The sequence below is a fragment of the Salmo salar genome, chromosome ssa10 (assembly GCF_905237065.1).
Source record: "Salmo salar chromosome ssa10, Ssal_v3.1, whole genome shotgun sequence".
NCBI classification, from domain to species: Eukaryota; Metazoa; Chordata; class Actinopteri; order Salmoniformes; family Salmonidae; genus Salmo; species Salmo salar.
This window is the reverse complement of record NC_059451.1, coordinates 115741844-115764924: the sequence shown is the minus strand read 5'-3', so window position 1 is coordinate 115764924 and position 23081 is coordinate 115741844. Positions and strand designations below refer to the sequence as shown.

Sequence of the window (23081 nt, the reverse complement as noted above, 5' to 3'; positions counted from 1 at the left end):
TCATGGCTTTAGAAGCTTCAGATAAGCTAATTGACATCATTTGAGTCAATTGGAGGTGTACTTGTTGATGTGTTTCAAGGCCTACCTTCAAACTCAGTGCCTCTTTGCTTGACATCATGGGAAAATCAAAAGAAATCAGCCAAGACCTCAGAAAAAACATTGTAGACCTCCACAAGTCTGGTTCATCCTTGGGAGCAATTTCTAAATGCCTGAAGGTACCATGTTCATCTGTACAAACAATAGTACGCAAGTATAACCACCATGGGCCCACTCAGCTGTCATACCGCTCAGGATGGAGATGCGTTCTGTCTCCTAGAGATCAACGTACTTTGGTGCGAAACGTGCAAATCAATCCCAGAACAACAGCAAAGGACCTTGTGAAGATGCTGGAGGAAACAGGTAAAAAACATTCTATATCCACAGTAAAACAAGTCCTATATTGACATAACCTGAAAGGCTGCTCAGCAAGGAAGAAGCCAATGCTCCAAAACCACCATAAAAAAGCCAGACTACGGTTTGCAACTGCACATGGGGACAAAGATCGCACTTTTTGGAGAAATGTCCTCTGGTCTGATGAAACAAAAATAGAACTGTTTGGCCATAATGACATCGTTATGTTTGGAGGAAAAAGGGGGAGGCTTGCAAGCCGAAGAGCACGGGGTGGCAGCATCATGTTGTGGGGGTGCTTTGCTGCAGGAGGGACTGGTGCTCTTCACAAAATAGATGGCATCATGAGGGAGGAAAATGATGTGGATATATTGAAGCAACATCTCAAGACATCAGTCAAGAAGTTAAAACTTGGTCGCAAATGGCTCTTCCAAATGGACAATGACCCCAAGCACACTTCCAAAGTTGTGGCAAAATGGCTTAAGGACAACAAACTCAAGGTATTGGAGTGGCCATCACAAAGCCCTGCCCTCAATCCTGTAGAACATTTGTGGGCAGAACTGAAAAAGTGTGTGAGAGCAAGGAGGCCTACAAACCTGACTCAGTTACACTAGCTTTGTCAGGAGGAATGGGCCAAAATTCACCCAACTTATTGTGGGAAGCTTGTGGAGGGCTACCCAAAACGTTTGACCCAAGTTAAACAATTTAAAAGCAATGCTACCAAGTACTAATTGAATGTATGTAAACTTCTGACCCACTGGGAATGTAATGAAATAAATAAAAGCTGAAATAAATCCTTCTCTCTACTATTATTCTGACATTTCACGTTATTAAAATAAAGTTGTGATCCTAATTGACCTAAGACAGGGAATTTTTACTAGGACTAAATGTCAAGAATTGTGAAAAACGGAGTTTAAATGTATTTGGCTGAGGTGTATGTAAACCTCCAACTTCACCTGTATATCTTAGTCCGTTCCTGTCACGCCCTGACCTTAGAGAGCCTTTTTTATTCTCTATTTTGTTAGGTCAGGGTGTGACTTGGGTGGGCATATCTATGTTTCTATTTCTTTGTTAGCGTAGTATGGTTCTCAATCAGAGGCAGCTGTTTATCGTTGTCTCTGATTGGGGATCATACTTAGGCAGCCCTTTTTCCCACCTGTGATTGTGCGATCTTGTTTGTGTGTAGTTGCTTTCTGCACTGCATATATCTTTACGTTTGTTTTTGTATTTTGTTGTTTTTTCCGGTGTCATTTTTAATACAAGTAAAATGTATGCCTACCACGCTGCACCTTGGTCTCATTCCAACAATGAGCATGACAGAAGATCCCACCTCAACTGGGCCAAGCAGCGTGCCCAGGAGGAGATGGCATCCTGGTCTTTGGAGGAGGTTGAGGAGAGAATAGCCTGGACTTGGGAGGAAGTATTGGAGAGATACGAAAGCCTGCCGGGGAAGCAGGTGGAGGCAGCGAGAGAGGAACGGCGACGAGACCAGGAATCAAGGAGACGACGGAAATCCGAGAGGCAGCCTCAAAAAAATTTGAGGGGGGGGGCACACGGGGTGGCGAGCGGAGCAAAGGTGGGAACAAGAACCAACTCCCTGTAATGTCGATGAGGAGTTGGTCACGGTTCAGATACCATGCTTTGTGGAGATACGCAATGTGTCTTCAGTGCGCATCCACTGCCCGGTGTGTTCTATGCCAGCTCCTCGCACTTTCCGTGCGAAAGTGAGCATCCAGCCAGGACGTATTGTGCCGGCTCAGCGCTCCTGGTCTCCAGTACGCCTCCTCGGTCCAGGATATCCTGCGCCGGCTCTACGCACTGTGTCGCCAGTGCACCTTCACAGCCCAGTGCGTCCTGTGCCAGCGCCACGCACTTGCCGGGCTAAAGTGAGCATTCAGCCAGGACGGGTTGTGCCAGCTCCACGCTCCAGACCTCCAGTGCGCCTCCACGGCCCAGTATATCCTGTGCCAGCTCCGCTCACCCGGTCTCCTGTGCGTCTCTCCATCCAGGTACGACCTGTGCCTGCTCCACGCACCCGGCCTCCAGTGCGTCTCCCCAGCCTGGTACGCCCTGTGCCGGCTCCACGCACAAAGCCTCCAGTGATGATCCATGGCCCGAAGCCTCCAGTGATGATCCATGGCACGAAGCCTGCAGTGATGATCCATGGTACGAAGCCTCCAGTGGTGATCCATGGCCCGAAGCCTCCAGTGATGATCCATGGCACGAAGCCTCCAGTGACGATCCAAGGCCCGGAGCCTCCAGCGACGGTCTGCAGTCCAGAGCCTCCAGCGACGGTCGGCAGTTCAGAGCCTCCAGCGGGGGTTCCCAGTCCAGAGCCTCCGGCGACGATCCACGGTCTGGTTCCACGGAAGTGGGGGAGCCTCAAGCGGAGCAGGGTCTGCGTCCCGCACCGGAGCCTCCACCGAGAGGAGATGCCCACCCGGACCCTCCCCTATAGGTTCAGGTTTGAGGCCAGAGTCCGCACCTTTGGGGAGGGGGGGTACTGTCACGCCCTGACCTTAGATCCTTTTTTTATTCTCTATTTTGTTAGGTCAGGGTGTGACTTGGGTGGGCATATCTATGTTTCTATTTCTTTGTTGGCCTAGTATAGTTCCTAATCAGAGGCAGCTGTTTATCGTTGTCTCTGATTGGGGATCATACTTAGGCAGCCCTTTTTCCCCACCTGTGATTGTGGGATCTTGTTTGTGTGTAGTTGCTTTCTGCACTGCATATATCTTTACGTTTGTTTTTGTATTTTGTTGTTTTTTCCGGTGTCATTTTTAATAAAAGTAAAATGTACGCCTACCACGCTGCAACTCGGTCTCATTCCAACAAGGAGCGTAACAGTTCCGCTCTGACATTGCTCGTCCATATATGTATATAGTCTTAATTCATTCCTACTTAGATTTGTGTGTATTGGGTATATGTTGTGTAATTGTTAGATATTACTTGTTAGATATTACTGCACTGTTGGAGCTAGAAGCACAAGCATTTCGCTACATCCGCAATAACATCTGCTAATCACGTGTATGTGACCAATAAAATTTGATTTGATTTTAGTTAATTTAACGTGGGACCTATATTGGTTATCAGGATCTTTATAAAACTAGAATGTCAATTGAAATTGCTTTTCTAATGTAACAGAGTTAAGAAAGTACCATAATCTCACTCCACAGCTAGCTTGAAATGTCGCCGATGGAGCTATCGAATTAAATATTTTTCTAATGGTTGGTACGTTGTCAAGGAGGGTGGTCACGTGTCTTGCGAGCAGAGGATCACTGGTTGGAGCCCGGTATGGGGACAGGGACAATGAAGGAAGCTAAACTGTTAGCAGCACACTGTTAGCAGCACACTGACGTCCGTTTCATTATATCAATAATTGATGGTTCAACACGTTCTAATGAGCCTCAGTTATTTTTACTACACTCTATCCCTCTATATGTGCCTATAGATTTGTTTCTTTATGCAACCATTGCATACATTGCAACCCCCTCAGGCGAAAAACAAGCCAGCCTTTCATAAGACTTTGGCTGGGGTTAGAAGCAACTTTCACGCATCTTTGGTTACTTGCTTCTTGATTTCTTTGTGATACACACCCCCCTGCAACTAATAAACAACTAATCTGCAACTTGGTTGCAACTTTTCAACTTTGTGCAACTAGTTGCAAGCAAAAAAAAAAATATATATATATAAAAAAATTATAATAAAGAAAATAATAATTGTTGCAAGCAACAGCCAATCAAAACAAATACTTTTGTCATATGATCCATTCAAAGGTTCGGAATTCCGACCCAGTTATCATGTCAACACAGTTGGCACACTCAGTGCTGTGCAACCCGTGATCAAGGTTGACAGAAGAGACATTAGCACAACGGTAAATGTATACACATTATTGGCATCATGGCTAGTCATGGTTTATGTACATGTTTGGCAGTCAATAAATACAATTTTCAAAGTGAAGCTTTCCCTGACCAGTTTCAACTGAAATTGTCCACCATGAACTGTGCTAGCTAGTTTAATTCGTTGCTAGATTTGTTATCTCGTTGCTAGCTAGCTAGCTGTGTTGGTGTTTGCAATGTCATTTTGGCTAGCTGGCTAAATTGTACAGGCCACATTTTGTCTATATCTATGCTGTTACAATAACCATGTGGTTGGATCAACACAACTAGTGAAACCACGATGTAAAGCAGCAGGTGACATGGGTGAGTTTAGAATTCTCTAACAATATCACTGAAGCAGCTTCAATTTGATTGGCTGTTTTGTGAAAGTTGTTTCGTGTTACTCCAGCCACTGCTGGTGTTCTGACAGTGGATGAATCTCCAAAGTATTTTCCTCGATTCCTCAGATCCACTCTCCTCACCCTCCTTCTAAATATGTCAGTAGGTATGCGAGGAATTGAGGAATATACTTTTGAGATTCACTCTGTGTGTCAGGCAATTGCCAGAGCTGAGAGCAGAGTCCCTCTTCAGCCCGTTGACCTCAGAGTAGCACTTCTAATGAGCGGTCCTTTGTGACTGACCAGACATGCGAGCACGCACACACACACCAGATGCACCATGAAAATGGAACACTCAGGCTGGCCCAGCGTTCTCAGGAGATCCCGCCTGATTGGACAGAGTGAAACAAATGGCTCCAGAAGGCAGAGTTGAAGGAGTGGCCTGCCCCTTCGTTCAGTATCATTAGAACACAGAATCATGGGAAGGAAGAATCATGGGAAGAAAGAGGCATGGGAAGGAAGAGGCATGGATGGGCTGTGTAGAGAAGGCAGTGTAGAGAATGCTGAGTCATGGATGGGCTGTGTAAGGAAGGCTGAGTCATGAATGGGCTGTGTAGGGAAGGCTGAGTCATGAATGGGCTGTGTAAGGAAGGCTGAGTCATGAATGGACTGTGTAAGGAAGGTTGAGTCATGGATGGACTGTGTAAGGAAGGCTGAGTCATGGATGGACTGTGTAAGGAAGGTTGAGTCATGGATAGACTGTGTAAGGAAGGTTGAGTCATGGATGGACTGTGTAAGGAAGGCTGAGTCATGGATGGACTGTGTAAGGAAGGTTGAGTCATGGATGGACTGTGTAAGGAAGGTTGAGTCATGGATGGACTGTGTAAGGAAGGCTGAATCATGGATGGGCTGTGTAAGGAAGGCTGAGTCATGGATGGGCTGTGTAGGAAAGGCTGTGTAGGGAAGGCTGTGATACATACTATGTATTTTCTTTGTGTCTGGAGTGTTACATCGATGGAAGGTAGAGTTTACCCCAGCACAGAAACCAACTGATAAAGAAACAGAGTATACAAGTATACACATGAACAAACACACATACACACACACACACACACACACACACACACACACACACACACACACACACACACACACACACACACACACACACACACACACACTGTGTAGTCCCTGATTGTAATAGTCTATTCGACAATCCCCAGGCGTACACATGTCCTGACAGGTTTTATAACGCTGTTCATTTAGCTGCTGCAGAAGTAAAGTGGCCTTGATACCTGGGCTGGACAGATGCTATAACACATTCTAACATCAAAGGTATTTCTTTGGCTGCAGTGGCTTCAACCAATCAACAGTTGGTGTTGAAAGAGATCCTTTGTCTGGACGTAATGTATAAGAGTAGATTGTACTACCTACTGAGGTGTTCTATAATTATTTTGGGGACTAAATGAATCTTGGATATCATAAGACTTTTAGACAATGCTTTTATAAGTTAGTATTTTCTGTAAAGGTGTATATGTATTTGTGTATGGGATGCTGTATTAAGGCATTTTGGCAAAACTCCAAAAGGCAATTTTGTGTTCCCTCTAAGCATTGAATCTAACAAGCTCTCCCAAACCCCAAACAGGTTGGGCCAAACAGCATCGCTGCAAGGGATGGCCGCATCAGAGAAGGAGACCACATTTTACAGGTAGGAAACCATTTCATTCTATATGTTCCTCTCTCATCACTCTTGCTCTCTCTCATTTTTCTCTCGCCTTCTCTCCTCCCTCATCAGAGGTGGCATAAACCTATTTTTATTTCACCTCCCTCTGCCATTGACTCCCAGCACAAGAACCCATTCATTTTTAATGGCGTCACAGTAAAAGAGAAACTCATCCACTCTGTGACAGTTAGCGATGAGGAAATGTCCCCCTGGCTGTTTTAGTTACCGACTCAGCATTCGACTGAGCTTTCTAAGCGCTGTAAGAGCAGTTTAGGGATGCACCTAGTCCGGAAATATCCCCCACCCGCCTCTGGATAACACGCCCACGCACACACACATTCACGTGTACACACACAAACCCCTAGGGGAGACTGAGAGTTCCCTCCATGTTATTACCCTTAGCTCCATCCCTGGGTCGGGGAACCCTGGAGTAGGCTGGACACATGAAATGGTTAACAATGCTTTAAAAAAAATAAAAACTAGTTCAAAGCATATGCCATGGAGCCCAGTTTCATAATATTACCATATGTCCACGCTGTTTGCCATAGTTTAGAAATTAGGGCATTTTTCACCCTGCCAGCTCCAGTTAGTTCTATTGAGCACCGTGGCACCAACTCGCCTTCCGAACATTCTATTCCCAGCCCATTGTTCTACGTCACAAGGCCTGCTTCACTATTGTTGGCAATGAGACCAGCCCACGTTGAAACGTAAACAACAACAAAAAATTACTCATGGAACTCTGAGGTCGTCCCATTGTTTCCTATAGGGGAAATATAGGTATATCTGTCTATTTCGCCAAATATCTCGCAGTTTGTATATTTCGATTTTTTCTAGTCGGAAACCTCTTTCTAATTACATAAGGTTGGGTAGCATACTCTGCTGTCATTGATCACTAGACAAAATAGTCTGAAGTTTTCATTTTTTTCCTACTTCCTCATTATGCAGACATAAGCACACTTGGCACCATCGAGGTGCGGATGTTTACTTTCTACACAAGTTGGTATTTTTCAGTTTCATCCTAAGAACAGATTGTAGTGGTAAAATAAAAAAGGGATACATATTTTTGTGCCATTTAGGCGAAATTGAATTCTGAGCATCACTCCAGTCAGAAGATGCTCTGCGAACGTTCGATACCATTCATTATGTATGAGCTCGCGCTAGTGTTCCAGCTAAGCCAATGTTCTTTTGCCATTTTTCAGCCTTGGGTGAATTTTGACTCGTTCTATTGTCCAGCCTACCTGGAGGCTACTAGTACCCTCCTAGGAGAGTCTTCCAGTGGACTGGTTAGAGGCCCAAACAACAGAGTCAGTGGAGCTGTCCTCAATTCAAGGTTCAGGGAAAGTTGTGTACACAGAAAAGGGGGATGCTTTTAGATGTAATATACAGAATTCAGGATCCTAGTGAGGTTGGTGTTTTGGGAGGTAGGAATAGAATTAAGTCATATATTTGGAGGGAGAGGCAGATTGACAGCTCCTTGTAGAGAGAGTGGTGGTAATGGGAAGTAGGTATAAACAGTGTGCTTTAGACAGAGCAGTAATGGTTTTGGGAGGCAGAAGCTTGCTACAGTAACGTGAGTGAGAATGCTATAGAGAGAGAAGAAAAGCTTTTGGAGTTAAGGACAGAGGTAGACGATAATGTTTTTCAGAGAGTGGTCTGTTTTCAGTGATGTGTTTCTGAATAGGGGTGAGTGAGTGAGTGAGTGAGTGAGGGAGGGAGGGAGGAGGGAGGGGAGGGAGGGGAGGGAGGGAGGGAGGAGAGAGAGAGAGAGAGAGAGAGAGAGAGAGAGAGAGAGAGAGAGAGAGAGAGAGAGAGAGAGAGAGAGAGAGAGAGAGAGAGAGAGAGAGAGAGAGAGAGAGAGAGAGAGAGAGATGGGTACAAAGAGCTGTAATTAAAGGAAGAGGATGGAGGAAGGGTAAGCACTGTTTGGTGAGACATACGGCCGGCACTTGCTGCTTCCCTAATTTTCTGCCGCGTTGTGTGTGTTGTCCGTGTGTCTTCTGTGCAGTGCAGTACATGTGTTGTGTGACTGGTTTGAGCTGCGAGTCAAAGCGAGGGGTTTGGGTTAGTGGTTGTGATCCAGGCCACCACCCCATCCCTCCACTATTATCCCCCACTGACAGGGCCATTACTCTGGGCAGAGGAAAGCGGACTCCCCCCCGTCACGGCCCAGTTAATTGTGTGGGGCGTCTGGATGTATAAATGCGCGTTGCTTACGGATGCCAGATGCTTTCAGGAGCAGAGCCGTTCTAGTGCAAACGGTCGGTCCATGGACTACTACAGATGCTTTCAGGAGCAGAGCCGTTCTAGTGCAAACGGTCGGTCCATGGACTACTACAGATGCTTTCAGGAGCAGAGCCGTTCTAGTGCAAACGGTCGGTCCATGGACTACTACAGATGCTTTCAGGAGCAGAGCCGTTCTAGTGCAAACGGTCGGTCCATGGACTACTACAGATGCTTTCAGGAGCAGAGCCGTTCTAGTGCAAACGGTCGGTCCATGGACTACTACAGATGCTTTCAGGAGCAGAGCCGTTCTAGTGCAAACGGTCGGTCCATGGCTACTGTCCCATTCATAATCAATCAAAGCTTGGTCCTGCCTGCCTGGCTGGCCTGCTATGGAATGCGGAGTAGACACAGACTGCAGATGCACAGGAAGGACTGTCTTGTTGTACAGTACCTTTAGCTTTTTGCCAACCTGGCTGGCTCTTTCTACGGTGTTTGAGTGAGATTAAAGAGGGAAAGTGGCCTTTCCCTTAGTGTGTGTGTCTGTGTGAATAACAGTGTGTGTTGTGTTTTCCCCAGATCAATGGTCAGGATGTGCAGGACAGAAAGGAGGCTGTAGCGGTGCTCTCTAGTGAAGATACTAGGAAATTCGTACTGCTGGTCGCCAGGCCCGAGATACAGGTGAGCTCACACACACACCACACACACACACACACACACACACACACACACACACACACACACACACACACACACACACACACACACACACACACCACACAACACACACACACACAGAGATACAGTACAGTAGGAACATTGTGTTACTGGTCACCAGACCAGAAATACAGGTGAGTTTACAACCAGTTTTACCCCAATATTAATTTTCTTACCACAGTAAAAGTTTTTTAAACTCTCCCTTTAACACACCCGTACGGTAAACACAGATAGGTCTATACTGTAGGTCCATAGGACCAATATCCCTTTAACACACCCGTACGGTAAACACAGATAGGTCTATACTGTAGGTCCATAGGACCAATATCCCTTTAACACACCCGTACGGTAAACACAGATAGGTCTATACTGTAAGTCCATAGGACCAATATCCCTTTAACACACCCATACAGTAAACACAGATAGGTCTATACTGTAGGTCCATAGGACCAATATCCCTTTAACACACCCGTACAGTAAACACAGATAGGTCTATACTGTAGGTCTATACTGTAGGTCCATAGGACCAATATCCCTTTAACACACCCGTACGGTAAACACAGATAGGTCTATACTGTAGGTCCATAGGACCAATATCCCTTTAACACACCCGTACGGTAAACACAGATAGGTCTATACTGTAGGTCCATAGGACCAATATCCCTTTAACACACCGTACGGTAAACGCAGATAGGTCTATACTGTAGGTCCATAGGACCAATATCCCTTTAACACACCCGTACGGTAAACACAGATAGGTCTATACTGTAGGTCCATAGGACCAATATCCCTTTAACACACCCGTACGGTAAACACAGATAGGTCTATACTGTAGGTCCATAGGACCAATATCCCTTTAACACACCCGTACGGTAAACACAGATAGGTCTATACTGTAGGTCCATAGGACCAATATCCCTTTAACACACCCGTACGGTAAACACAGATAGGTCTATACTGTAAGTCCATAGGACCAATATCCCTTTAACACACCCGTACAGTAAACACAGATAGGTCTATACTGTAGGTCCATAGGACCAATATCCCTTTAACACACCCGTACAGTAAACACAGATAGGTCTATACTGTAGGTCTATACTGTAGGTCCATAGGACCAATATCCCTTTAACACACCCGTACGGTAAACACAGATAGGTCTATACTGTAGGTCCATAGGACCAATATCCCTTTAACACACCGTACGGTAAACACAGATAGGTCTATACTGTAGGTCCATAGGACCAATATCCCTTTAACACACCCGTACGGTAAACACAGATAGGTCTATACTGTAGGTCCATAGGACCAATATCCCTTTAACACACCCGTACGGTAAACACAGATAGGTCTATACTGTAGGTCCATAGGACCAATATCCCTTTAACACACCCGTACGGTAAACACAGATAGGTCTATACTGTAGGTCCATAGGACCAATATCCCTTTAACACACCCGTACGGTAAACACAGATAGGTCTATACTGTAGGTCCATAGGACCAATATCCCTTTAACACACCCGTACGGTAAACACAGATAGGTCTATACTGTAGGTCCATAGGACCAATATCCCTTTAACACACCCGTACGGTAAACACAGATAGGTCTATACTGTAAGTCCATAGGACCAATATCCCTTTAACACACCCGTACAGTAAACACAGATAGGTCTATACTGTAGGTCCATAGGACCAATATCCCTTTAACACACCCGTACAGTAAACACAGATAGGTCTATACTGTAGGTCTATACTGTAGGTCCATAGGACCAATATCCCTTTAACACACCCGTACAGTAAACACAGATAGGTCTATACTGTAGGTCCATAGGACCAATATCCCTTTAACACACCCGTACGGTAAACACAGATAGGTCTATACTGTAGGTCCATAGGACCAATATCCCTTTAACACACCGTACGGTAAACACAGATAGGTCTATACTGTAGGTCCATAGGACCAATATCCCTTTAACACACCCGTACGGTAAACACAGATAGGTCTATACTGTAGGTCCATAGGACCAATATCCCTTTAACACACCCGTACGGTAAACACAGATAGGTCTATACTGTAGGTCCATAGGACCAATATCCCTTTAACACACCCGTACGGTAAACACAGATAGGTCTATACTGTAGGTCCATAGGACCAATATCCCTTTAACACACCCGTACGGTAAACACAGATAGGTCTATACTGTAGGTCCATAGGACCAATATCCCTTTAACACACCCGTACGGTAAACACAGATAGGTCTATACTGTAAGTCCATAGGACCAATATCCCTTTAACACACCCGTACGGTAAACACAGATAGGTCTATACTGTAGGTCCATAGGACCAATATCCCTTTAACACACCCGTACAGTAAACACAGATAGGTCTATACTGTAGGTCTATACTGTAGGTCCATAGGACCAATATCCCTTTAACACACCCGTACGGTAAACACAGATAGGTCTATACTGTAGGTCCATAGGACCAATATCCCTTTAACACACCGTACGGTAAACACAGATAGGTCTATACTGTAGGTCCATAGGACCAATATCCCTTTAACACACCCGTACGGTAAACACAGATAGGTCTATACTGTAGGTCCATAGGACCAATATCCCTTTAACACACCCGTACGGTAAACACAGATAGGTCTATACTGTAGGTCCATAGGACCAATATCCCTTTAACACACCCGTACGGTAAACACAGATAGGTCTATACTGTAGGTCCATAGGACCAATATCCCTTTAACACACCCGTACGGTAAACACAGATAGGTCTATACTGTAGGTCCATAGGACCAATATCCCTTTAACACACCCGTACGGTAAACACAGATAGGTCTATACTGTAGGTCCATAGGACCAATATCCCTTTAACACACCCGTACGGTAAACACAGATAGGTCTATACTGTAAGTCCATAGGACCAATATCCCTTTAACACACCCGTACAGTAAACACAGATAGGTCTATACTGTAGGTCCATAGGACCAATATCCCTTTAACACACCCGTACAGTAAACACAGATAGGTCTATACTGTAGGTCTATACTGTAGGTCCATAGGACCAATATCCCTTTAACACACCCGTACAGTAAACACAGATAGGTCTATACTGTAGGTCCATAGGACCAATATCCCTTTAACACACCCGTACGGTAAACACAGATAGGTCTATACTGTAGGTCCATAGGACCAATATCCCTTTAACACACCGTACGGTAAACACAGATAGGTCTATACTGTAGGTCCATAGGACCAATATCCCTTTAACACACCCGTACGGTAAACACAGATAGGTCTATACTGTAGGTCCATAGGACCAATATCCCTTTAACACACCCGTACGGTAAACACAGATAGGTCTATACTGTAGGTCCATAGGACCAATATCCCTTTAACACACCCGTACGGTAAACACAGATAGGTCTATACTGTAAGTCCATAGGACCAATATCCCTTTAACACACCCGTACCGTAAACACAGATAGGTCTAAACTGTAGGTCCATAGGACCAATATCCCTTTAACACACCCGTACGGTAAACACAGATAGGTCTAAACTGTAGGTCCATAGGACCAATATCCCTTTAACACACCCGTACGGTAAACACAGATAGGTCTATACTGTAGGTCCATAGGACCAATAGAGCAGTCATTAGAGCTATTTTTATTCATGACATCCTGAGTTATACACAACAGCCAAAACATAAATATACCACTTGTGTTTCTTAGATGAAACACTGCAGGGCTGTTACATGCTCCTGTATAGGCCATGGACACCACCTCACATCGTGTTTTATTTAATCGACTTCCAACGGTACGCCATAAAAACTAATGGCAGGCTAATATGCACTGAGCTCAGGCCCAAGGCCATGGCGAATGGTGTGTGTGTGTGTGTTAGGGGTGTGAACACTTTAAATGAAACTGGGATCCTTAACGGAGAGGCTCAACCCCTCCACTGTTTTGGTGCCCTGGCTACCATGCTGTGAATGGCATGAAGCGAACCCGTTCACATGCACAGATACTATGTGTGATTGTGTGAGAGCGAAGTGTTACATCTCACTCATTTCAATATCCTAGCCCAATGGTCACAGACCTTTTCTGAGTCGAGATCACTTTCTGAGTCGAAATGCAAGTCCAGATCTACCACTCAGATGTTTTCTAAATATGACTTAAAAAACCTTAACCTGTGCTACATTAACCAATTAAAAACAGTTCTGTAGCAATGAGGTTTGTACAGTAAGCTATAGGCCCAATACATTATCACTGCATATTGGCTATGCTTGAATTGCCCTGTCAATGTTGTTCTTCTCAGACCATTTTGAAATGATATTTAAAACTGGTAGGTATATGATCACACTGGTAATAGATCATTTGTTATATTACTTGTGAGGCACAGTGGAGTGAGCATAATAATTAGCTTTTTTTCATTTTACTGGACTGATGGCCTGCATCTGATGGTCAGTCTGAGGGGAGGGAGCAGAGGTGAGGCTGCCTCTCACCCAACTCACCATCTCTCTCTCCCTCCCTCCGCTGAGAAAAGGGGACAGTCTTCCAGCTGATGACGAAACTGACGTCGCACTGCATTATTTCTGCATTATTTCTGCCTCATGCACCAACTTACACCAAGTTACTCAGAGGAAGGAATGACCAGAGGAAGTGAAATATTCCTTGATATTAAAAAGGAAACAAGCCACTAATAATAAGAAGAATGCAAGCTTATGGGAACACTTTGCTATACTCATTCATTACAGCTGCACCGCTGGTTGTAGCATGAGTGGAAGAAGAGAGAACACACATTTTATGTATTGACAGTGATGAATAACAACTTAAACATGAACTTACTCATAAAAACAGCAGCTCATTTACTGTATTCATTCAGTCGCTAGTCATGGTTTTAAAAGTTTAGAAAACTCACAGTATCAACTTTCGAGGCTTTTGAGGCTCAAGGAAACTGTGCAGACACAGTGATCTGAGCTATCTGATTGGCCAGTGGTAGACCAATAGGTGCACTTGATTTGCTCTCTGGGCCTGATTTGCTCTCTGGGCAGAGTTCTACCTTCAGACACATGAAATGGTTCCAAATGGGAACACTTTGCCTTCCCTGCGCTATGGCTGCTGAATCAAGTGCACCTACAGCCAACAGGGCGAAAGGAAAAATAAAATAAGAATGCAAGGCGAAAGGAAAAAACTCCTTTAGAACTCCTTTGTTTTTTTTTTACATACATCTTTGGTAATCGACTAGGAATACTCTCGCGATCGACTGGTTGGTGACCACTGTCCTAGCCTATTCATTTTTTTACTGCTTTACTGAAGTTGCAAGATACAGCCCATTGCGAGATACAGCTTTTGACTGCAGATCGATATGCCTAGTGCCTGATGGCCAACCTACCTATACTGTGCCCCTACCCTCTCTCTCCATCCCACACTTGCTATGAAATGCTCTCCTCCATTCCAAAAATACTGAATCTTAGGAGTCGATTCCTAGCGGAATTGAGTCTTGACACTCAGAAATGGGAGTTGACATCGGAAGTCGACGTGCACCTGACCTGAGAGGTGAGAGAGATGCATTTAGATGCATCGCTCCACAGGTAATATTACACTTCACTACACTACAACGGCTTGATTTGTTTGATCTGAGCAATTCTTCTTAGCTAGCTACATAGCCGTCTTTGTATCAAAGATAATTGTGTAGTTTAGAGTAATTGAGTAATTATCGAGGCTAGCTATCTTTGTCCTCCTAACGTAGTCAACACTGCTAGCTAGCCAACTTCTACCGAATAGCAGCACTGTAGAAACTATTACATTACAACGTAACGACTTGATTAGTGTGGTGTTAGTGTTAGTTAGCCAGCTACATAGTTGTCTTTGCTGTCTCTGTATCTAAGATAATTGTGTAGTTTGAGTAATTATCGAGGTGAGCTAGCCAGCCGCGACGCGGCGCCAGACTTAGTCAACACACCTAGTCATCATTAACCCACTGCTAGCTAGCCAACCGTTACTGACTAGCAGCGCTGTAGATACTAATACTTTACAACGGAACGATTTGACTAGTGCAGTGTTAGCTAGCTAGCTACTTAGTTGTCTTTGTCATAGCTTGATAATTGTGTAGTTTAGTAATTACCGAGGTTAGCTAGCCAGCCATCGAGGTTAGCTAGCCAGCTATTTCCGTCCCCCGCGACGCCATTTTTCCTAACCCAGCCAACTATTACCGACGAGCAGCATTGTAGAAACTAAATACATTACAAGGAACGTCTTGATTAGTGTTATGTTAGCTAGCTAGCTACAAAGTTGCTTTGTATCATGACAAGGTGTAGTACTGAAACTATCGAGGTTACCTAGCCAGCTACACGTTCAAAGTCAACAACGCAGCCACTGCTAGCTAGCCTACTCCACCAGCCAGCAGTACTGTATCATTTTAGTCAATAAGATTTTTGCAACGTAAGCTTAACTTTCTGAACATTCGAGACGTGTAGTCCACTTGTCATTCCAATCTCCTTTGCATTAGCGTAGCCTCTTCTGTAGCTTGTCTACTATGTGTCTGTCTATCCCTGTTCTCTCCCCTCTGCACAGGCCATACAAACGCTCCACACCGCGTGGCCGCTGCCACTCTAACCTGGTGGTCCCAGCGCGCACGACCCACGTGGAGTTCCAGGTCTCCGGCAGCCTCTGGAACTGCCGGTCTGCGGCCAACAAGGCTGAGTTCATCTCAGCCTATGCTACCCTCCAGTCCCTAGACTTCCTGGCGCTGACGGAAACATGGATTACCACAGATAACACTGCTACTCCTACTGCTCTCTCCTCGTCTGACTACGTGTTCTCGCATACCCCTAGAGCATCGAGCCAGCGGGGTGGTGGCACTGGAATCCTCATCTCTCCCAAGTGGACATTCTCTCTTTCTCCCCTGACCCATCTGTCTATCTCCTCATTTGAATTCCATGCTGTCACAGTTACCAGCCCTTTCAAGCTTAACATCCTTATCATTTATCGCCCTCCAGGTTCCCTTGGAGAGTTCATCAATGAGTTTGACGCCTTGATAAGTTCCTTTCCTGAGGATGGCTCACCTCTCACAGTTCTGGGTGACTTTAACCTCCCCACGTCTACCTTTGACTCATTCCTCTCCGCCTCCTTCTTTCCACTCCTCTCCTCTTTCGACCTCACCCTCTCACCTTCCCCCCCTACTCACAAGGCAGGCAATACGCTTGACCTCATCTTTACTAGATGCTGTTCTTCCACTAATCTCATTGCAACTCCCCTCCAAGTCTCTGACCACTACCTTGTATCCTTTTCCCTCTCGCTCTCCTCCAACACTTCTCACTCTGCCCCTACTCGGATGGTATTGCGCCGTCCCAACCTTCGCTCTCTCTCTCCCGCTACTCTCTCCTCTTCCATCCTATCATCTCTTCCCTCTGCTCCAACCTATCTCCTGATTCTGCCTCCTCAACCCTCCTCTCCTCCCTCTCTGCATCCTTTGATTTCCTCTGTCCCCTATCCTCCAGGCCAGCTCGGTCCTCCCCTCCTGCTCCGTGGCTCGACGACTCACTGCGAGCTCACAGAACAGGGCTCCGGGCAGCCGAGCGGAAATGGAGGAAAACTCGCCTCCCTGTGGACCTGGCATCCTTTCACTCCCTCCTCTCTACATTTTCCTCTTCTGTCTCTGCTGCTAAAGCCACTTTCTACCACTCTAAACTCCAAGCATCTGCCTCTAACCCTAGGAAGCTCTTTGCTACCTTCTCCTCCCTCCTGAATCCTCCTCCCCCCCCTCCTCCCTCTCTGCGGATGACTTCGTCAACCATTTTGAAAAGAAGGTTGACGACATCCGATCCTCGTTGCTAAGTCAAACGACACCGCTGGTCCTGCTCACACTGCCCTACCCTGTGCTTTGACCTCTTTCTCCCCTCTCTCTCCAGATGAAATCTCGCGTCTTGTGACGGCCGGCCGCCCAACAACCTGCCCACTTGACCCTATCCCCTCCTCTCTTCTCCAGACCATTTCCGGAGACCTTCTCCCCTACCTCACCTCGCTCATCAACTCATCCTTGACCGCTGGCTACGTCCCTTCCGTCTTCAAGAGAGCGAGAGTTGCACCCCTTCTGAAAAAACCTACACTCGATCCCTCCGATGTCAACAACTACAGACCAGTATCCCTTCTTTCCTTTCTCTCCAAAACTCTTGAACGTGCTGTCCTTGGCCAGCTCTCTTGCTATCTCTCTCAGAATGACCTTCTTGATCCTAATCAGTCAGGTTTCAAGACTGGGCATTCAACTGAGACTGCTCTTCTCTGTGTCACGGAGGCTCTCCGCACTGCTAAAGCTAACTCTCTCTCCTCTGCTCTCATCCTTCTAGACCTATCTGCTGCCTTTGATACCGTGAACCATCAGATCCTCCTCTCCACCCTCTCCGAGCTGAGCATCTCCGGCGCGGCCCACGCTTGGATTGCGTCCTACCTGACAGGTCGCTCCTACCAGGTGGCGTGGCGAGAATCTGTCTCCGCACCACGTGCTCTCACCACTGGTGTCCCCCAGGGCTCTGTTCTAGGCCCACTCCTATTCTCGCTATACACCAAGTCACTTGGCTCTGTCATATCCTCACATGGTCTCTCATATCATTGCTATGCAGATGACACACAATTAATCTTCTCCTTTCCCCCTTCTGACAACTAGGTGGCGAATCGCATCTCTGCATGTCTGGCAGACATATCAGTGTGGATGACGGATCACCACCTTAAGCTGAACCTCGGCAAGACGGAGCTGCTCTTCCTCCCGGGGAAGGACTGCCCGTTCCATGATCTCGCCATCACGGTTGACAACTCCCTTGTGTCCTCCTCCCAGAGTGCTAAGAGCCTCGGCGTGACCCTGGACAACACCCTGTCGTTCTCCACTAACATCAAGGCGGTGACCCGATCCTGTAGGTTCATGCTCTACAACATTCGCAGAGTGCGACCCTGCCTCACACAGGAAGCGGCGCAGGTCCTAATCCAGGCACTTGTCATCTCCCGTCTGGATTACTGCAACTCGTTGTTGGCTGGGCTCCCTGCCTGTGCCATTAAACCCCTACAACTCATCCAGAACGCCGCAGCCCGTCTGGTGTTCAACCTTCCCAAGTTCTCTCACGTCACCCCGCTCCTCCGCTCTCTCCACTGGCTTCCAGTCGAAGCTCGCATCCGCTACAAGACCATGGTGCTTGCCTACGGAGCTGTGAGGGGAACGGGACCTCCGTACCTTCAGGCTCTGATCAGGCCCTACACCCAAACAAGGGCACTGCGTTCATCCACCTCTGGCCTGCTCGCCTCCCTACCTCTGAGGAAGCACAGTTCCCGCTCAGCCCAGTCAAAACTGTTCGCTGCTCTGGCACCCCAATGGTGGAACAAGCTCCCTCACGACGCCAGGACAGCGGAGTCAATCACCACCTTCCGGAGACACCTGAAACCCCACCTCTTTAAGGAATACCTGGAATAGGATAAAGTATTCCTTCTAACCCCCCCTTAAAAGATTTAGATGCACTATTGTAAAGTGGTTGTTCCACTGGATATTATAAGGTGAATGCACCAATTTGTAAGTCGCTCTGGATAAGAGCGTCTGCTAAATGACTTAAATGTAAATGTAAATGCAAGGAGTCGAGGAATAAATTATTTTGGAGTCAACTCTCCACCACAATGTCATCGTCGTGGAAAAATGGCAGAGAAAGGTAAGCAACAGCAGCGAAGTCCTGTATGTCAATTCTTTGAGAAGTTAAACGAAAAGGAAATCCAAAATTTGCAAGGTGGAATTGAAGTGCAGTAATGGTAGTGCAGGTGCAACGCTTAACCATCTGAAAGGGACGCACCGTCAGACCAAAACCACTGCTGGCAGCAGTGCAGCTGCATTGTGAATTAACGTGGGATTTTATACATTTTTCTTACCGTTTTAATGGAAAATCCACCAAAAAATGGCAGTTTAAATGTTAAGAAAATGTTTCCATTTGTCACATCCCTAGTGTGTGTGCACACCGCTGAGAACGGACAGCTAGATGGTGTAAGGGTTTCTCATATTCTGGTTTAAATCCTATCTCTCTATCTCTCACTCTCTCTCTATCTCTCTAGCTGGAGGAAGCGTGGTTGGATGATGAACCCAGTGAATTCTTGGAGAGAGAAGAGATGGAGCTAGAGGCACTTCAGGAGGAACAGGAGAAGGTGAGACCATACTGCCGCAGGTATAGGCCAAAGAGTTTATCACAATTTGTCTTACACTCTCCCACACATTGCACATACCTGTAAAGCATGGTAGACTAGACAACTGCTCATCACTAAAGTGACACACCAAAGAGTTTATGTACTATAGAATTTTTTTTAGGGTCTCTATGGTCCACCCTCAGATTCTTTGAAAACCTGTGAAAATATGTAATACCCTTGGAAAAATGGTGTGTTTTGCTGAGAGATTAGCAGGCTGTGAATGGGTAGATATGGAAGTTCAAAGACGGAAAAGCTATTGGGGAAAGTGGCAGCATAGTGGTACAGAACTCCACAAGAATGGAGGGAATCCCAGCGCAGCCCGTAGTGGTACAGAACTCCACAAGAATGGAGGGAATCTCAGCTCAGCCCGTAGTGGTACAGAACTCCACAAGAATGGAGGGAATCCCAGCGCAGCCCGTAGTGGTACAGAACTCCACAAGAATGGAGGGAATCCCAGCGCAGCCCGTAGTGGTACAGAACTCCACAAGAATGGAGGGAATCCCAGCGCAGCCCGTAGTGGTACAGAACTCCACAAGAATGGAGGGAATCCCAGAGGAGAACCGTAGTGGTACAGAACTCCACAAGAATGGAGGGAATCCCAGGGGAGAACCGTAGTGGTACAGAACTCCACAAGAATGGAGGCAATCCCAGAGGAGAACCGTAGTGGTACAGATCTCCACAGAATGGAGGGAATCCCAGTGGAGAACCGTAGTGGTACAGAACTCCACAAGAATGGAGGGAATCCCAGGGGAGAACCGTAGTGGTACAGAACTCCACAAGAATGGAGGGAATCCCAGTCGAGAACCCAAAGCACTGACTTAGAAGTTCAGAACTATTTCAGACGTTCAAAATTTCAGAAACTACACTGGGGGGAGTGCTGTAATAATACTAAAGCCCTTTTGTGGGGAAAAACTTATTCTGATTGGCTTGGCCTGGCTACCCAATGGTTGCATGTTGCATTTATATTTTTGTTCAGTATAGTTATGTATCTTATTCAAGATTTGTACCTATTTCTTTACATTAGGGGTAATTTCAGTACTGATTATATCATTTTTTCTTTATTACAGGCCAATGGAGAAGAGGATGATATCACTGCCACCTGTTCCTCCAGAACTCAGGACAGCGGGCTGGGGATGTCGTTAAGGAACAGCATCGACGCCCCCGACCACAACGCCCTCCTAACCCACATCCAACGGAGACTCTCCCAGTGTCTGAGGGACAGACAGGACTGTCCCACACGTCTGGAAGAAGAGGAGGAGGAGGAAGAAGAGGAGGATGTTGCAGAGGATGGCGATCGGTTCCAGCAGCTCCTGGAGCTGAAGTGTCAGATCCGTAACAGCGGAGAATATGACCTGATCTATAGCAGACGCAGCACTATAGAGTGTAGGCTGGGGGAGCCGGCCGGTGGTGTGCAGCGTGAGCTCCACATGCTCAACGACGAGCTCCGCAGCATCGAGCTAGAGTGCCAGAACATCATGCAGGCACACAAGCTCGGCAAGGGGCCGGTGGGGTCCCAGTGGGACCAGGGGCAGCAAGTGTTTCCCCAAATTGTCTGCCCCACACCCAAGGACCAAAGCTCCCACCTGGGGTGCAATGACTCACCTAGAAGAAGCAAGCTGGTGGACATCAACGAGTGTCCGGAGAAGCCGGAGAAGTCAGACAAGGACAGCTCGAGTGCCTACAACACTGCAGAGAGCTCTCGCAGCACGCCGCTGGCAATGGACCGCTCCCCTGAGCACTCCCTTCAGAGGAGGATGGTGACCCTCAGCAACCAGAGGAACCTCCACAGCAGCCTGGCCAGCCTCCACACCACAGCCAGCCCCAGCCCCAGCCCCAAACGCCGGCCTCTCCACTCTGCCCCCATCCCAGGCAAGGCCAGCAGCCCCGATCACAGCCTTTACCCCTCAGAGTCGGACAAGGTGGCCCCTGCAGACAACGAAAGGAGTGGGTTTGGGAACTGGAAGGTGAAGCCTCAGCCTCCTCCCAGGGCCTCCCAGATCCCTTACCTATCCCCGTCCCATGACTCCCAGCACCGCCAGCCCAACGTCAACATCCCAGCCCACGCTCGCCACTACCAGAGCTACATGCAGCTGATTCAGCAGCGCTCAGCTGCGGAGTACGCCCAGAGCCAGCTCAGCCTGCTCAGTGGGGTCAAGGAGCCCCAGCTGAGCCCTGCCATCGAGCCTAAGATGGAATGGAAGGTGAAAATCCGTTCGGACGGCACGCGCTACATTACCAAGAGACCCATCAGGGACAAGATCCTACGGGAACGCGCCCTGAAGATCAAAGAGGAGCGTAGCGGAGGGATGACCACGGACGACGATGCTATGTCCGAGATGAAGATGGGGCGGTACTGGAGTAAAGAGGAGAGGAAGCAGCATCTGGTCAGGGCTAAAGAACAGCGGAGGAGACGGGAGTTCATGCAGCGCAGCCGACTGGAGAGCCTGAGGGAGAGTCCTCAGAGCAGCAGTGAAGGACCCAAGGAGGTCAACATCATTGAACTGAGCCACAGGAAGATGATGAAGAAGTGCAACAAGAAGATCCTGGACAACTGGATGACCATTCAGGAACTGATGACTCACGGGGCCAAAGCCCCTGATGACCCCAGGGCCAAAGTACATAAGGCCTTCCTATCGGTCACCACTGTATAATATACAACTAACACATAACAATCTATAGTAGTGTTTCTCAACCGCATTCATACCAGGAACCAGCAAGCTATGGCCCTACCCCGGTGAGCAACATCCCAGGGACCGGTGCTGGTCTCCGGACCGGAATTTGAGAAACACTGATCTACAGTACCCCATGTGGTATTATATACTTGCCTCGTTCAATGTGGCGTTTTTATGAGGGCGATAGGAATATTTTTCACAACTTTGTTACCCGAAAAATAGCATTTTCTAAAGAATTTTATCCAATGGTTTCCATGGCATTAAAAAAAATCTGTTTTTCATTATTTCACTCTGTTCCAGAAACACTTTTGTATGAGATTACTGAGCAATTATTTTTCTTAGTTCATCCTGTAAATGTAATTACCTGCATAATGTTCAATTATTTTCATATTTCTGTTCTGTTATGCAGTGATTCCAACCCACAAAGGTCAGAATATTTGTATGTACTCCCTCAGGGGGAGAGGCGTTCAATTGAATGTACAGTACAGAAATCCTACTTCTTGCAGGTCTAGATTTGATAAACCAGCCATTTGATTTGTCCTAAAAGGGACACTTCGGGATTTTGGTATGAAGGAAGCTAGAGGAAAGTTTCGCAAGCCAATGCTCACTAGCGTTAGCGCAATGACTGGAAGTCTATAGGTGTCAGTTAGCATGCTAGCAGATTGGGCTCCCGAGTGGCGCAGCAGTCTAAGGCACTGCATCTCATTGCTAGAGGCATCAATACATACCCTGGTTCGATTCCAGGCTGTATCACAACTGGCCGTGATAGGGAGTCCCATAGGGCGGAGCACAATTGGCCCAGCGTCATCCGGTTTAGGGTTTGGCCGGGGTAGGCCATCATTGTAAATAAGAATTTGTTCTTAACTGACTTGCGTAGTTAAATAAAGGTAAAATTTAAAAAAAATGTAAAAAATATACCCATAGACTTAGTC

The 23081-nt window shown here is 46.8% G+C and overlaps 1 protein-coding gene and 1 long non-coding RNA gene across 2 annotated transcripts in view; both read left to right on the top strand.

The window, feature by feature from the left end:
• LOC106561624 (PDZ domain-containing RING finger protein 4) overlaps positions 1 to 22859 on the top strand; it is a 200805-nt gene extending 177946 nt beyond the window's left edge. Inside the window, exons 5-8 of the mRNA XM_045688468.1 lie at positions 6249 to 6311; positions 9126 to 9227; positions 19349 to 19438; positions 20545 to 22859. Of these exons, the coding sequence (XP_045544424.1) occupies positions 6249 to 6311; positions 9126 to 9227; positions 19349 to 19438; positions 20545 to 22128 (1839 nt within the window). The 3' untranslated portion in view covers positions 22129 to 22859. The remainder of the gene's footprint in view (positions 1 to 6248; positions 6312 to 9125; positions 9228 to 19348; positions 19439 to 20544) is intronic.
• Positions 9463 to 13080, top strand: LOC106598315 (uncharacterized). Its single transcript, XR_006757101.1, has 4 exons — positions 9463 to 9497; positions 9767 to 9894; positions 10355 to 11134; positions 11659 to 13080. It is a non-coding gene; the product is annotated as an uncharacterized lncRNA (long non-coding RNA).
• Positions 22860 to 23081: the final 222 nt, after the last annotated feature.